Source organism: Drosophila miranda, chromosome 2 (genome assembly GCF_003369915.1).
Source record: "Drosophila miranda strain MSH22 chromosome 2, D.miranda_PacBio2.1, whole genome shotgun sequence".
Taxonomy (NCBI): domain Eukaryota; kingdom Metazoa; phylum Arthropoda; class Insecta; order Diptera; family Drosophilidae; genus Drosophila; species Drosophila miranda.
This window is the reverse complement of record NC_046675.1, coordinates 14780829-14794409: the sequence shown is the minus strand read 5'-3', so window position 1 is coordinate 14794409 and position 13581 is coordinate 14780829. Positions and strand designations below refer to the sequence as shown.

General features: G+C 47.9%; 3 protein-coding genes across 3 annotated transcripts; all 3 read right to left on the bottom strand.

Moving 5' to 3' along the window:
• Positions 1-1710: 1710 nt before the first annotated feature.
• Positions 1711-3389, bottom strand: LOC108156723. Its single transcript, XM_017288374.2, has 3 exons — positions 2928-3389; positions 2682-2864; positions 1711-2616 (listed from the first exon to the last, which is right to left on the bottom strand). The coding sequence occupies exons 1-3, from the start codon at positions 3311-3313 to the stop codon at positions 1740-1742; spliced, it is 1446 nt and encodes a 481-aa protein (XP_017143863.1). The 5' UTR covers positions 3314-3389; the 3' UTR covers positions 1711-1739.
• A 1570-nt stretch (positions 3390-4959) lies between these two features.
• On the bottom strand, positions 4960-7246 carry LOC108156722 (organic cation transporter protein). Its single transcript, XM_017288372.2, has one exon. The coding sequence runs from the start codon at positions 6879-6881 to the stop codon at positions 5211-5213; it is 1671 nt and encodes a 556-aa protein (XP_017143861.1). The 5' UTR covers positions 6882-7246; the 3' UTR covers positions 4960-5210.
• Positions 7247-8103: 857 nt separating this feature from the next.
• On the bottom strand, positions 8104-10695 carry LOC108156721 (organic cation transporter-like protein). The gene has a single exon (XM_017288371.2). It carries the CDS (start codon positions 10139-10141, stop codon positions 8444-8446), a length of 1698 nt encoding a protein of 565 aa, XP_017143860.1. The 5' UTR covers positions 10142-10695; the 3' UTR covers positions 8104-8443.
• Between the last annotated feature and the right edge of the window lie 2886 nt (positions 10696-13581).

Genomic DNA, 13581 nt, shown 5'->3' with positions numbered 1-13581 from the left:
GATGCTTTCGATGTACTCTACACTCGTACTCCCACACTCTATTCTTCCGTTGCTCTTTGCTCAGGATTCTCATTACGAATGCGACAAACAAAACATTAGAGATTACGCTCCCCAGCGAACACTTGAGAGCCATATGTTCTGTTCGTCTCCTTCCATTCCTCCATTCCATTACATTCTCTCTGTTCTGCTGGCTCTGCTGGTTCTGTTGTTCTGTTCTGAGGAGGGCCACCCGAAGCCGATGTAATTTACATGAACAGCCAGACCGTTTAATTCGTTTGTCTCTGCATATCATTACGGTGTTTCCCGTTTGTTTTCGTATTTTCGTATTGTTTACATTCTTTTAGGTTTTATTTTCCAAATTCCGAATTTAAAGACGAAGAGCGGGCCACAATATATTGTATGACGTATAGAAAGAGTACCGAAAGAGTGAATGAACATGAATGTGCACTCTCTGCAATTCTGAATGAAATTTTTGTATACAATGTGGAAAGATTTGAATCTCATATTTATAATCTGAGAGAGTATTACCTACCCTGTAAGCTGAATCGTTCCGTAACTGGAACCAGATTTCTACGCAGTGACCTTATCGAGTGATTCGATTTGGTTTAACCTCCATTATCATCGGAGTGGAGCCTCAAGAGTCCTCAACTCTGGTCTCAATTGATCTCAATGAATCAATCGAGCGGCCGTGTATGCATGCACGTCAATCACATCAATCCCCGATATCGTAACCAATGACACTGCAGGAGAAAGATAGAGATTGGCATTGGACGGGGCCAGTCCAGATAGCTACTCCTACTATATTCTAATTATGGTTCTCTTTGTTATGATACACTAATTGTTGTTCATTTGTTCAGTTCTCAGGCATGCAATCATCCTGTCCGTCCGTACGTATTCTATTCATCTGTGAAATTCGCACTGCCTCCAACGAATACAAATAGGAATACGAATACATTCAAGAGGTTCTACTTCCACTAACGGTTGAAACTGTTGCGGCGGTTGAGTGGCCGTAATTAGAGCTTTTTATGTTGATAGCCCGTTCGCATGTGGGATCGGATGCACATGGGCGTGCCACCATTCGATTGTCTGGCTGGGGCTGGAGCTGGTGATTACCTTGATTTTGATTTGGATTTTGGAATGCATTGTTATGGGGATACACGTGCAGCTTTTCAGCCAATATTCATCATCAGCCATGCCCTTACTTTCACTCTCAAAACCCCAACAGGCCATAAAATAATCACCCAAACGAGTGCTAATCTAATAAAACCCATCACATTTACATAAATCTCAAGAATTTATGATGATCTATGGGTTGTAGGGTCAAGAAAATCTATGACTTTTGCCAAGTATTCGCTTCAGCATTATACCTAATTTACCTTTACAATAATAGAAAGATATATTGCTGAATTACTTAAGTGCGCTTAATGGAGTCCGATGGTAGATAATTTGCTTTAAGAATGCATTACCTCCGCTCCTCCCACGGAGGGACTATAATTCATATTTATATTGTAATAAAGAGAGCGTTGGCGAAGCTTAAGTGAAAGATTGCCCAAGAAACGAAAGCGAGCTGAATCGAGGGGAATTGTGCAAATCCAACCGCTGCTAAACGACTAAATTCAATGAGCACATTGAGGAGGCTGGGCTGCCGAAGAGGGGCAGGGCTCAGACTTTAAGCCCCTTGGGGACACATTTTAGACACACACACATTCACAGGCCATGTAGATACTTTAATTTCCCATCTAGGAGGAGAGGTTGGAGTGACAGTAGCCTATTTTTAGCAGCCAGATGAGGCCCAGAAAATAAAAGCTGTAAAAGGTGACATTATAGAGGTTGAGACGGCTGAGCAGGCCGCTCAAACGGCTGGGGGGGCTGCCCCTTTCGTAGGGGTTCGTTTCCCGCACTTCGAGCAGATCCTTCCAGCTAACGACCTGCGGCCGCACCACATACAGGGCATTGACAGCAGCCCGAACACCACTCTGGACGGCACCACCCATGAGGTTGCGATAGTTGGTACCCACCGTCGAAGAGCTGGACCAAATGACCCGATGCCACGGCGTCACCAGGGGCTTGTGCCGTACCATGCTCAATTCGGCGGTGCTCTGCTCGTACTGCAGTGGCTGCCGCATCCCATCGCCGAACTGGGAGGAGAGAAGATCCAGGACAGTCTGCTGCACACTGCCCTCCTCCTCCGGAGAGTGCACCATGTAGCCGCAGTACGTCGCCTGGCGGCATTCGTGGCCACACACCAGAGGCTTCGAGCTGAGAAAGTTCCCCGAGAAGCCCGCCTCCGCCCAGTGGCATTTTTTGTAGCTCAATGAGAACTGGGTGATCAGGCGACTGGACTTGAGTTTCCCTTTGGGCGGTGGACAGAAATCCTTTGGTATCGGTGGCTCGAACTCCAGCTGCTGCACTTTGTTCCATGGAATGGCCAGGATGACGGCCTGGGCGGTGTATTTCTCCCCCTCGGCGTCTGTCAACTCCACATAGTCCTTGAAGTGCTGCACTTTGACGACCTGAACATTCTGGCTGATCGTTATGTACTCGATCTTATCCAGAATACTCCCAATAAGCTGCTGGGTGGAGAGCTCCATGAAGGTGTTCGGAAAGTTAAAGTAGCTATAAAAGGGAGTAGAGGGTTTTAGTTGTGGAGTGGATCAGTTTGGGTTCCGTTTCCCGCTCACAAGTCCATAAGTACGACCAGACCACCGCAAGAGCTGCACACAGACATGAAGACATCGTAGTCCACTTCTCTGGCATGGACGCCGCAGATCAGCTCCACCAAATTCCTCATGAAGTTGCGCGACTTACTGAAGAACAAGTTTTGAGTAATATGACGCTCCATACTGGGCATACGCCTCCGCAGTCTAAAAGGAACAAGGCCGTAAGTGCGGGATCAATATTAAGTCAAACATGTCCTTAACACCCACTTGAACCGCTTTGAGCTGAACCTGCCCATCCGTAGGTCCAGCATTTGGATGTATCGGCACAGCTCGAACTTCGCTGGCTGTGCTGTTGGACCCCGATCCAGATCCCAGCAGCGTCGCAGTTGCGAATTTTCATTGTGTCTGTGTTGGAGGCTCAACTGCATGTCGTGCATAAAGTTCAGCATATCGTGTTGCTCCTCATCGACAAAGCGGATACCATTTTGCGCCAGCTGCCCGCCGGGTCTGCTGTTCTCGTCGAGGATCCGGATGTGGAGTGTGGTCTCCTTGGCCAGTAACTTCACGGCCGATGTCAGGGCCGACAGTCCCGACCCGACAATGACAACATCTAGTTCTGGCTGTTCGGTACCGAACGGTAGATGTTGATCCATAGCTCAACCCCCCTCGTTCCTAGACCCTACAGCAGACAGAAGGCATGTTTTTTGTCATTTTTTGTTTGATAAGTGAAAACTTTGTCGGAGAGCACTTAATTCTGTTTCCATTTAACACAAAATAGTGAAATCTATTCTCTTTCTTTGCTGGCAAGCAGCTCGCTATCGTGATTAAATTCCACGGAGGATATGATATGTGACATCATCGTCGTCCAGACGCCCTTAATGTGTGAGAAGCACCAAGACGCCTGCAAAGAGAGAGCATTACCTCATCGTCTCTCAAGCACTCACGCACTCACACTCGCACAATCAGCAGCTGGTTGCTCTGGGAAGGACGAGACCCTCCACAACTACAACCTTCCATCCACCATCCTCTTCGATTCTCGTAGTCTACTCCGATGATGCAGCAGAGCAGTGCACTTTAAGGCCCTTTAATCTCTTGCCCAAATAATCTCTCCGTTTCGGTTTCTGTTCCTTCCTCCTGCCTCCTATCACCTCCTTGCTCCTCTATTTCTCTGCCCCTTAAATAATTGAAATAATTGCAATGAATACCATTTTCCTCTACGTCATTTTATTGCTTACAGTTTTACAAGAACTGGGAAGTTCAAAAGAAAAAATGTGTTGCCTACTTTTGGGGCTCTTTTTTTAAATCGATCAAAACTGTAACAAAAGTGGTTTTTACAGACCATGTTAATATCTTTGTGCTAGATATCCTATCCTATCCTCCTGTAACTATCCATCCTCCTGAGCTGTGGCTTGTGTCTTTTGATTTAATATTTTATCTAGAATATGTCAGAAGAGCTACTACGCGATAGATGGGTTCCTACTCCAATTTAGTAACATCTCCAACGAGCTTTCATTTAATTTTGTAGAGATACAGCTGGAAAAAAGCCATTTTGTAATGGAAAGCATCGCTGGAACCCTGAAATTGATGTTTTGTTGATAATAAGGAAATAATTTCAAGTATGTACTTATTATCAGAAACACAAACTGACCCCATTAATCGTGATATGCATGTCATAATCTCACTTTATCACGCCTCGAATGCAAATTCCAAGTCAAACAATAAAGTACTAGAGTAATGACGTTTACTGGGAAAGGAATGCCGATGGCAATACCCAGTTGATATATCCCGGGGGAGAAGTAGTTTTTTCAAGTTCGTTGGACTTTCAAACACTTGGATAAGCAATAGATGTGCAAGTCATTTGATATAATACTATTATAATCGAAGAATTGAATGGATTCTACGCACCTGACACTGCCAGAACCTGTTGCTATAGGCCTTTCAGACTTTTGCTTATCAATGATACATTTGATAGTAATACGTTTTATCAACGCGATTGATATACGAATGAGATATTATTAGAAATAATAATGTACGGGAGAATGAGATTTGTTCCCATATTCTAAATGCAATCGGGGCTTGCACTCGATGCGATTGCCTGTTATCAGGGGACGGCGACGACCGTTTAGACATATTTTCATGTACGTGTACTTATCGCCGGCCCGGCCCGAGAAGTGATTCTTCAATAAACAAAGTTCGCCATAAAGTTCGTTGATTCGTGCGAACCTTCAGCAAGAGTCGCAGTTACTGTTTTTCTGCCTAGAACCAGAACCAGAACAGAACCCAGAGAACTCGCAGAGAATAAACGTTGCACCTACATTGTTGTAAGTATAATTTAATCTGCTTGTAAAACGAAACAAAAGTCGTGCAAGTGAAATGTGATGTGTCGCATGAGTTATTGCATGAATTTGAAAATACTTTTTTATGGAATGGACAAAGCGAAGAATGCATAAATTCGTTGAAACTTCCAGATGCGAGAATCAATTGAGCCCGACGCCGGATGCCTGATTGGACTGTGTCAAGTGGTATCCCCTGGCGATGCACCTCCTCCACTTAGCTTTGATTGAGCATCCCCTTTAGCTCTTGGTTGGAGCCCGCTTCTGCACTGATCGCCGACTCCTGCTTCTTGCCAAAGTTCTCGCCATCTTCGATGGTCTCCGGCATGGGTTTGTTGAGCGTCTCGGGCAGCAGCAGCGAAAGTAGTCCAGCTGTCAGAGAGAGTGCCCCACAGATGATCAACGGTAGGGGCTGCCAGATCTCGCCAAGGAGCTTTAGATACGGCGCCAGTATGCCGCCCACACGGGCCACCATGGAGGAGGCGCCAAGACCCACATTCCGCACCACTGTGGGGAACTGCTCCGCCGAAAATATGTAGATGGTGCCGTAAGAGGCAGTGATAGCTAGCTTCCCGATCATCGCACAGGCAACGATCATCCAGGTCTTGCCGCTGGGCACGGCGATGGTCAGAAGAAGGCTTACTCCAGCGATCAGCATGGTGCCGCACAAGATGGATCGCCTGCCCCAGCGGTTGAGCGTGAAGAGGAGCAGGACATAGGCTGGAATCTCGACGGCGCCAGAGATCATGAAATTGAGCAGCTGGTTGCCCCCCAGGTTGTTGGTGTTCCACGACAGCCCATAGTAGACGCCGCTGTTGACGAACCAATCGAAGAAGATGAGCAGCGTCTTGCGCCGCAGATTCGGATGCCGCAGGAGGTCGAAGACTGTGGCCGCCGGCTGGGAGGCCGTCAGCTCGTCCTGTTTCTTCTTTTCGGCCACCTCCTCCACCAGCTGCTCGTAGATCTCGCTGGGAATCTCCACCCTGTTCTCCTTGGCAGCCTTCTCAATGATCACAAAGGCCTCCTCCTTGCGCCCCTTGAGCAGCAGCCAGCGGGCGGACTCCGGTATGATCCAGTAGTAGCAGACGAAGAGGAGTCCCGGCAGAGTCAGGGCGATCTGCAGCCAGCGCCAGTCGTGGATGAAGTAGGCAAAGGCTGCCGTCAGCATGAAGCCCACGGAGAAGAACATCTGCATGGCGACGCCGGCAAAGAGGCGGTACGAGGATCCAACCATCTCCAGGGCGATCACGTATGCCACCAGGAAGACGCCCGAGGTGGTGGCGCCGACAATCATGCGGGAGATCGTATAGCTGAAATACTCAGGAGCCACGGCTGCTAGCACACCGAAGATCAGCTGGAGGATCAGCGAGGCGAAGAAGGTGGGCTTGCGTCCCAGCTTGTCCGACATCTGGCCAAATATAAAGCTGCCCAGGAGGACGCCCAGCATGAAGAGCGAATCGCTGGTGGCGCTCAAGAGGCTCCTGTTGCACACCATGTCCCATTCGGTGACGGCGCTGTTGAGGTACTTGCTCTGGTCGTAGAGGAATCCCGCAGAGCAGGCCACGGTTCCGTTCTGTTTGAAGGGTTCGCTGCCATTGAGGTAGTCCGCGCTGTAGGTCACATCGTAGTACTCGCACGTCGAGGCCTTGCCGGTCACACTGTCGGGGGGATAGGCCAGGGACCATTTTTCGTGCGGCAGCGACGAGAACTGCGCTGTGGCCGCATCCTCGTGTGGCAGCTGGCAGCGGAAGTCGGGTTTGGCCAAGAGGAAGACCCCTGCGAGCTTGTGGAAGGCACAGACGATGGCCGGCAGACAGAGCAGATAGTAAATCCGTTTCTGGTAGCGACCAAATTCGCCCAGGTGCGTAATGACGTCGTCGTACCCCATGCTGATTGTCTATAGGCCACGTTAGTGGCAATGAAGTGCTTGAGTGTCGTACGATTGGCGTGGTGCGGAATGGCGCGGTTCAATGGTCGCGCCATCCAATGTGACGCCGTGACGTATGCGCAACTTTTTCTAGCTTTGCGTTGCGTATACGGCGACTGCACTCGCTTGAACCCGTTTTGATTGTGCAACAAAACAGCCTAGTTGAACACTTGACACACAAATGAAGCTGAGATCTGGCTGCAGTTTATAGGCCCAGCCTCTGAAACACACTCTGAAAACGAATCGAGATGGCGGTGCCGATGTGGGATGCGGAAAGCGCTCGATCAACCGCTCGCCAGCTGCTTCAGTCAGAGACTAAAAGCAAAGAGCTGCTAAAGGTTCTGAAGCACCCAAAATCGGCTCTACGACTATCAGTGCGGGTCTGCGAGCGCAGCGACTCTCCCGCTCGGCGAGCAGTCACCAACCCTGTGGGAAATTCGATTGATCAATGATCCGTCAAAGAAATGGAAAATTCAACTGAGATTTAAGCAGAAGGATGCCACATAGGGGTGGTAGGGAGAGAGAGGGAAAAGGCAGCTGCATTCCAGTAAGATGTTTGTTGGTCCCAAAAAGAGAGACAACACATGAAAAAGAGTCTCCACCAAACGTGGCCTGATTCAGAATTCCAAACATTCTGCAGGCAAACAAAATAGTTTATACAATATTCTCCTGCTACTTCTCATTCACGTATCTGATATAGTATTTATATGATTGCTTACACATATCTATAGCAATAAATGCTCTTCCTATGATATGTTCGTTGTTCTCTTAGATTCACTCTTTCGATTAGCTGCTCTTAGATTTCCGTTTGACTATCAACTACCGAAACAGCCATAAATAGACGACACACATACCCCTATAGAGCAGCATCTTGTAATTAGATCAAGTGCAAAGCACTTAGAGAGATCTACAAATGTAGTTTCTATTGAATAAGGCGCAAACTTGTGGCGAGGCCAGAGCAGTACGATTTCTCCCAGTGTAGTCTAGCACCTAGCACTCTCGTGATTAAATATTCTATGCGGGTCTTTTCTTTAAATATCAGTCTCGTGTTTTGGCGGCTGATAAGAAACTTTTTTCTAAAATAAACACAGCGGAAACACGTGTCATACCATAATTTGAGTATTCCGGTCAGGTCCGTCCGGGTCTATGGGGGTCAAAAATGTTGAAGAAATACGATTTCATGTTTGGTATTGCTATAGGAAAAATACAACAGCTTTATTTCAAAATCGATTTCACAGAGTACATGGAAATGTAGGTATACTTATATAAGGCATAAATTACACAGCGGCATATGAAGAGGAGAGTTCCCTGCTGAACCACCCCTAACCCATGGAATCAACCCCCCCTAGACCGCTGCTCCCTGGTTAAATGCTATCATAGAAAATTATCTAGTTGGTCCTATACTTTCATTCGTATTTTTTTTGTGTTTTCTGTTTTGGTTTGCGTGTGAGATTTCTGAAATGATATAATACTTGCTCTATTCGTCTTCTGCTATAGAAAAATGACCATATGCCAAAGTACTCCTAAACCTTGTGGACATTCTCCAGCGATCCATTGAGGGGCTGCGTCTCCAGCGTCTCTCGCAGCTCGCGGCCCGCCTCCAAGTAGACGTCTCCCTTGGTCTTCTTGCCGAAACGCTCTCCGTCGGCAATCGTCTCCAGCATCGGCTTGTTGTGGGTCTCGGGCAGCAGCAGAGAGAGCAGGCCGGCTGCCAGAGAGAGCACGCCACAGATGAGCAGCGGCAGGGGTCGCCAGACGCTGGCCAGGAAGGTGAGGTAGGGGGCCAACATTCCGCCAATCCGGGCCACCATCGAGGCGGCGCCCAAGGCCACATTTCGCACCACCGTGGGGAACTGCTCCGCAGAGAAGATGTACACAGTGCCGTAGGATGCGGTGATGGCCAGCTTGCCCATCATTGCGCATGTGACAATGAGGCCATTCCGCTCCTGGGGAATGACGACGGTGAGCAACAGGCTGAGTCCCGCCACCACCAGGCAGCCGCAGAGGATGGAGCGCCGGCCCCACCTGTTGAGCGTGAGCAGCAGGAAAATGTAGGCTGGAATCTCGACGGCGCCAGAGATGACAAAGTTGAGTAGCACATTCCCGCCAAGGTTGTTCGTGTTCCACGAGAGACCGTAGTAGACGCCGCTGGTCACCAGCCAGTCGAGGAAGATGAGCAGCGTCTTGCGGCGCAGGTTGGGGTAGCAGAACAGATCCCACACGGACGGCAGTGGCTCCTTCACCTTCACCTGATCCAGCTGCTTCTGCTTGTCCGCCGAACTCTCGCCCTCGTCCAGCAGAGCACTCAAGGCCTCGTTCGTGATGTCCACACGATTGAATCGCGCCGCCTTCTGCATATTGGCGATGGCGCACTCTTTGCGGCCCTTCGAAAGCAGCCAGCGGGCGGACTCCGGAATGATCCAATAGTAGCACATAAATATGAGTCCTGGGAGCGTGAGGGCAATCTGCAGCCAGCGCCAGTCGTGGATGAAGTAGGCAAAGGCCGCCGTCAGCATGAAGCCCAAGGAGAAGAACATCATCACAAAGATTCCTGCGTATAGGCGCTTGGCAGGACCCACCATCTCCATGGCAATCACATAGGCCACAAGGAACACGCCCGATGTGGTGGCACCCACAATCACCCGAGCCATGGTGTAGGTAAAGTATTCCGGTGCAAGTCCGGCCAGGACTCCAAACACCACCTGGATAACGAGCGAGGCGAAGAGGATCGGCTTGCGTCCGTACTTGTCGCTCAGCTGGCCAAAGATGATGCTGCCCACGAGGACGCCCAGCATGAAGAGGGAGTCACTGGTGGCAGCCAGGAAGCCGCGTCCGCAGACGAGATTCCACTCGGTCACGGCGCTGTTGAGGTACTTGCTCTGGTCGTACACATATCGGTCGCAGCTCCGAGTGTCGTTTGTGGTCCTGACCAGGCTCCCGTTCAGGTACTCCTCGCTGTACGTCACATCGTAATACTCACACACCTCGCCGGGGGGATAGGAGATGTTCCACAGGTGGTGCGGCAGCTCGTATTGGGAGCCATTGCCCGGTGAATCGTCCTCGAAGGGCAGGGCGCAGCGGAAGTCGGGCTTTGCCAGGAGAAAGACGCCAGCCAGCTTATGGAAGGCCACCGGAATGGACGTGAGGCAGATGAGGAAGTAGATGATCTTCTGGTAGCGCCCAAAGTCGCCCAACTTGATGATGGCCTCGTCGTACCCCATGGCGGACTCGCGGATTCGATTCGATGCGAGCGGCTGTTGTGTCCCGTCGGCGGTCGGCGGTCGGCGGTCGGCGGTCGGCGGGGCTATGATTCACACTGAGGAGCCGCTAGATTCGGGCTCGCTTTTTAGCGTACTGTCGCGTGATGTTTTTTGGCGCTCAGCAGCAATCCCCAAGCGAGAGGCCGCGCTGCTCATCCAGTGCTGCTATGACGGTGACGTGTACTTTGCTCCGGCGGCGGTCTCGGACTTTGGAGAGCGTTGGCAACACAAGAACGACGAGACGACGAGACGACGCACCGACCGGCAGATAACGTAGAATTCTCTTTAACAGCAATTATTGCCTAACACGTGTTGCTCTGAAACAAGACAAACCAACAACGAACCACGATGGAGCGCAAAGAGGAAGCCGAAACGGAAACACAAAACCAAAAGGGAACCGAATAGCGTAGAAAGACAATAAACCGACGCTATCTTACTCCTCTACAATATTTCATCAAACGCCGCGACCGGTGCGTCACCTTTGGCAAACGGAAAAGAAATGAAATGCGAATCCGGGGCTGCAACTGCAGAGCCGTTGGAGAGACATATTGGTCGAGTATATAAAGAGATACAGAGAAACATGGCCAACAAACACCATCACACATTGTACGTAGCTCTCTGGCCCTCAGATATGTTTATATGCTGACAACAACAAAAAAAAAAACCCCCTCCATACTGGACGGCTACTCCGAGCGCCGAATCTTTTCATGCCCTTGCTGATCGCTGCTCTCCCAATGATACAATTTGTATTCACTTTAAGTTATATTCCTTTAAATGAAACTGCAATACTTTCTTGGATGACATTCCTCAATGAATTATAAGAGCTATAAGATTTAGTAAGTCGTTCCAACCGATTACGAAAATGCCTAGGCATTCATTGACATATTCTTATCAAACAAAATATAAATGTATTTATATGTATGCATGTATGTACTTTGGGCTCGGAGAGCCTACCATCTGACGTTACCAACATCGTACCAAATTCCATAATACCCTTTCTTTAAGGGTATACAAACACTAACGAAATTTGATGAATGTTACCGGCTGCCTGCACGCTCATTCGCTCTCTCTGCCTTGCGCACTCTCTCCTCTTTTCTTGCTGCTCTCTTCTTGTGACCATCTGGCTTGCCGGTTACTTACTGGCTTTGCATTGGTGCAAGGGAGAGGGCAAACCCAGGGCACCCATTAGTCGACCAGAGCGACAGAGACACAAAGCCTCTAATAGAATTCGCTGTTTGTTGGTAGTAATATTACAGTTAAAGGGACATGCAGCTGAGAAAATAAGCCAGGTAATGGAAACTCGAGTTGGTTTGCGTTTGGAGTGTGGACTTTCATCAATCAGGCGATCGTAAGTATCTTTCTTTCTTTTTCTCTCACTCTCTCTCTCTCTGTTTCCCAGCTCAATTGATGCGGGCTGCTGTTGGCGGAGACAATCAAGCGGGTCGTACGATCTCAAAGCCCCCAACACCAGAGAACTTCGCTCAATTAGACTCAATTAATAAGCATAACGCATACCCATTCAAAAGATATGTACATATTCCCAAATCAGAGGCGGAAAATCGTACGATAAACTGCGGAAACTTGCCTTTCTTCTTTATTTATTGTGATCAGAAATCAGTGAAGAAATGCTACCTACGTGCTTCGAAGAGTTTGATACCCTGGCACATATACATATGGGTTCTATGGGACTTTTATGACGCATACATACATATATGTAATACTGTTCCGATTTGAAGTACATTTTAGATCTGAAACTAAGGAACCAGCATCTTTTTGAGTTTCGTTTTATTATCTTGAAAAACATGACAGTTTTTCGATCGTTCCTTTAACAGCATTATACCATTTTCAAGTAATAGGTGTATTAGGACAGAGGGGAGAGGAAAGTTATGCCTAGTACATGAGTATGAGTTTATGAGTATATCAATTCTGGCAATCAGGAATATATGTATGAATATATATTCAAAATCAGCATAGATTCCCTGAAGGCCTATTTCGGGTTCACTCATAGTCCTTTTAAAAACCACACAGGAAAGGATCGAAGGGAAAACGCACACCATTTGGAGCCCACCAGCATCGGGCAGCTCAACACCTCGGAAAGCAGGGCACTTGTGCTCCCCAATCATAGATGACATCGTGTTGGTTGTTTCAGTGTCAGTTGGTTTTCGTAGTGTCAGCTCAGACCTCAGTAGTCAAAGTTTATGACCTTTCCACCTTCCGTTTCTACTTTCGTCAGCTTAAAATCGCCTCTCTCCAAGAGCTTCAACTGATCGTCGGTTCCACAGGTCAACGCCCCTTAAAGAACTTTCAAAACATGCTCCTTCTCCTCTGCAAATACGTTGTCAGTGGATGTCAGTGGATCTACAGGTCGATCCCGATTGCTTACTCATTTTCAAAAGGTTTCTGGCATAAAGCTGTAGAACAAGAGCCCAATTATAGCCCATCACCCGGTGGATTTCATCATTGCCGGAGGTCAGCGCGATGGTCCCAAGCCCAGCTTCAGCTATTTTGAAGAGAACAGTTCATTGATCCGAATCTTTTCGATCTGAAACGGAAAACTTCTCAATCACTCCGTCGAAACAGAATTGAGCTTCCTTATGAACTCACTTTTATTGATTTCCATTGATCGTACCAGGAAAAGGAAAAAGTCATCGACAGACAACCCACAAACATCGATCAGAATGTATATATGTAGATATACAATCATTTCAGCACTTTTCGAATTTCTGTTCACCCCATCCATTTATTACATGCTGTATAACCATGCTATACGCCATATATTCATTTAATATGTATTTATTTTCGCATTCTAGCCAATAAAGATCCCACTAAAGATATAAAGATATATAAAGATATATGTATGTACATAATTGAAACATGGATCTGGATATCGATCTGCAGGGTTGTGAGGAATGAACACTTCAAACCCCAGAGGATCTGCGCCACAAAGCTACTCTTACATTCCACATTCCTCTTATTAAACCCAACGAGCACAGATATGTATATTCCCAGTATCCAGGGAATATCTAAATATCTATATCTTCCCTGGTTTCGCATGCATCCTTTTTTCAACGTCAGCGTTAAAAGCCAGATGATTCACACTGAAGACGTTCAGAATAAGGATGAAGATCTTCTTCAGGATATCCATTATTAAGGACAGGCCAGACAACTTCTCTCTAACGTAATGAATGGTCCTGAGACTGGCTGAGACTGCCTTTTATAGTAAAAATTTCAAATAAATTTCGCAGTTGGGATTGCGCGATTCCCATGAAAACTAAGGCTCAGCCGAGTTCCCCCTGCCGCTCAACCTGCTGCAGCTATAAAGTATCGATTGAAACAAATAAATTCCTGAGAAACGCAAGCGTTATATGATCCGTGCAATTCGCTTAGCCAGCCAGGTAAAT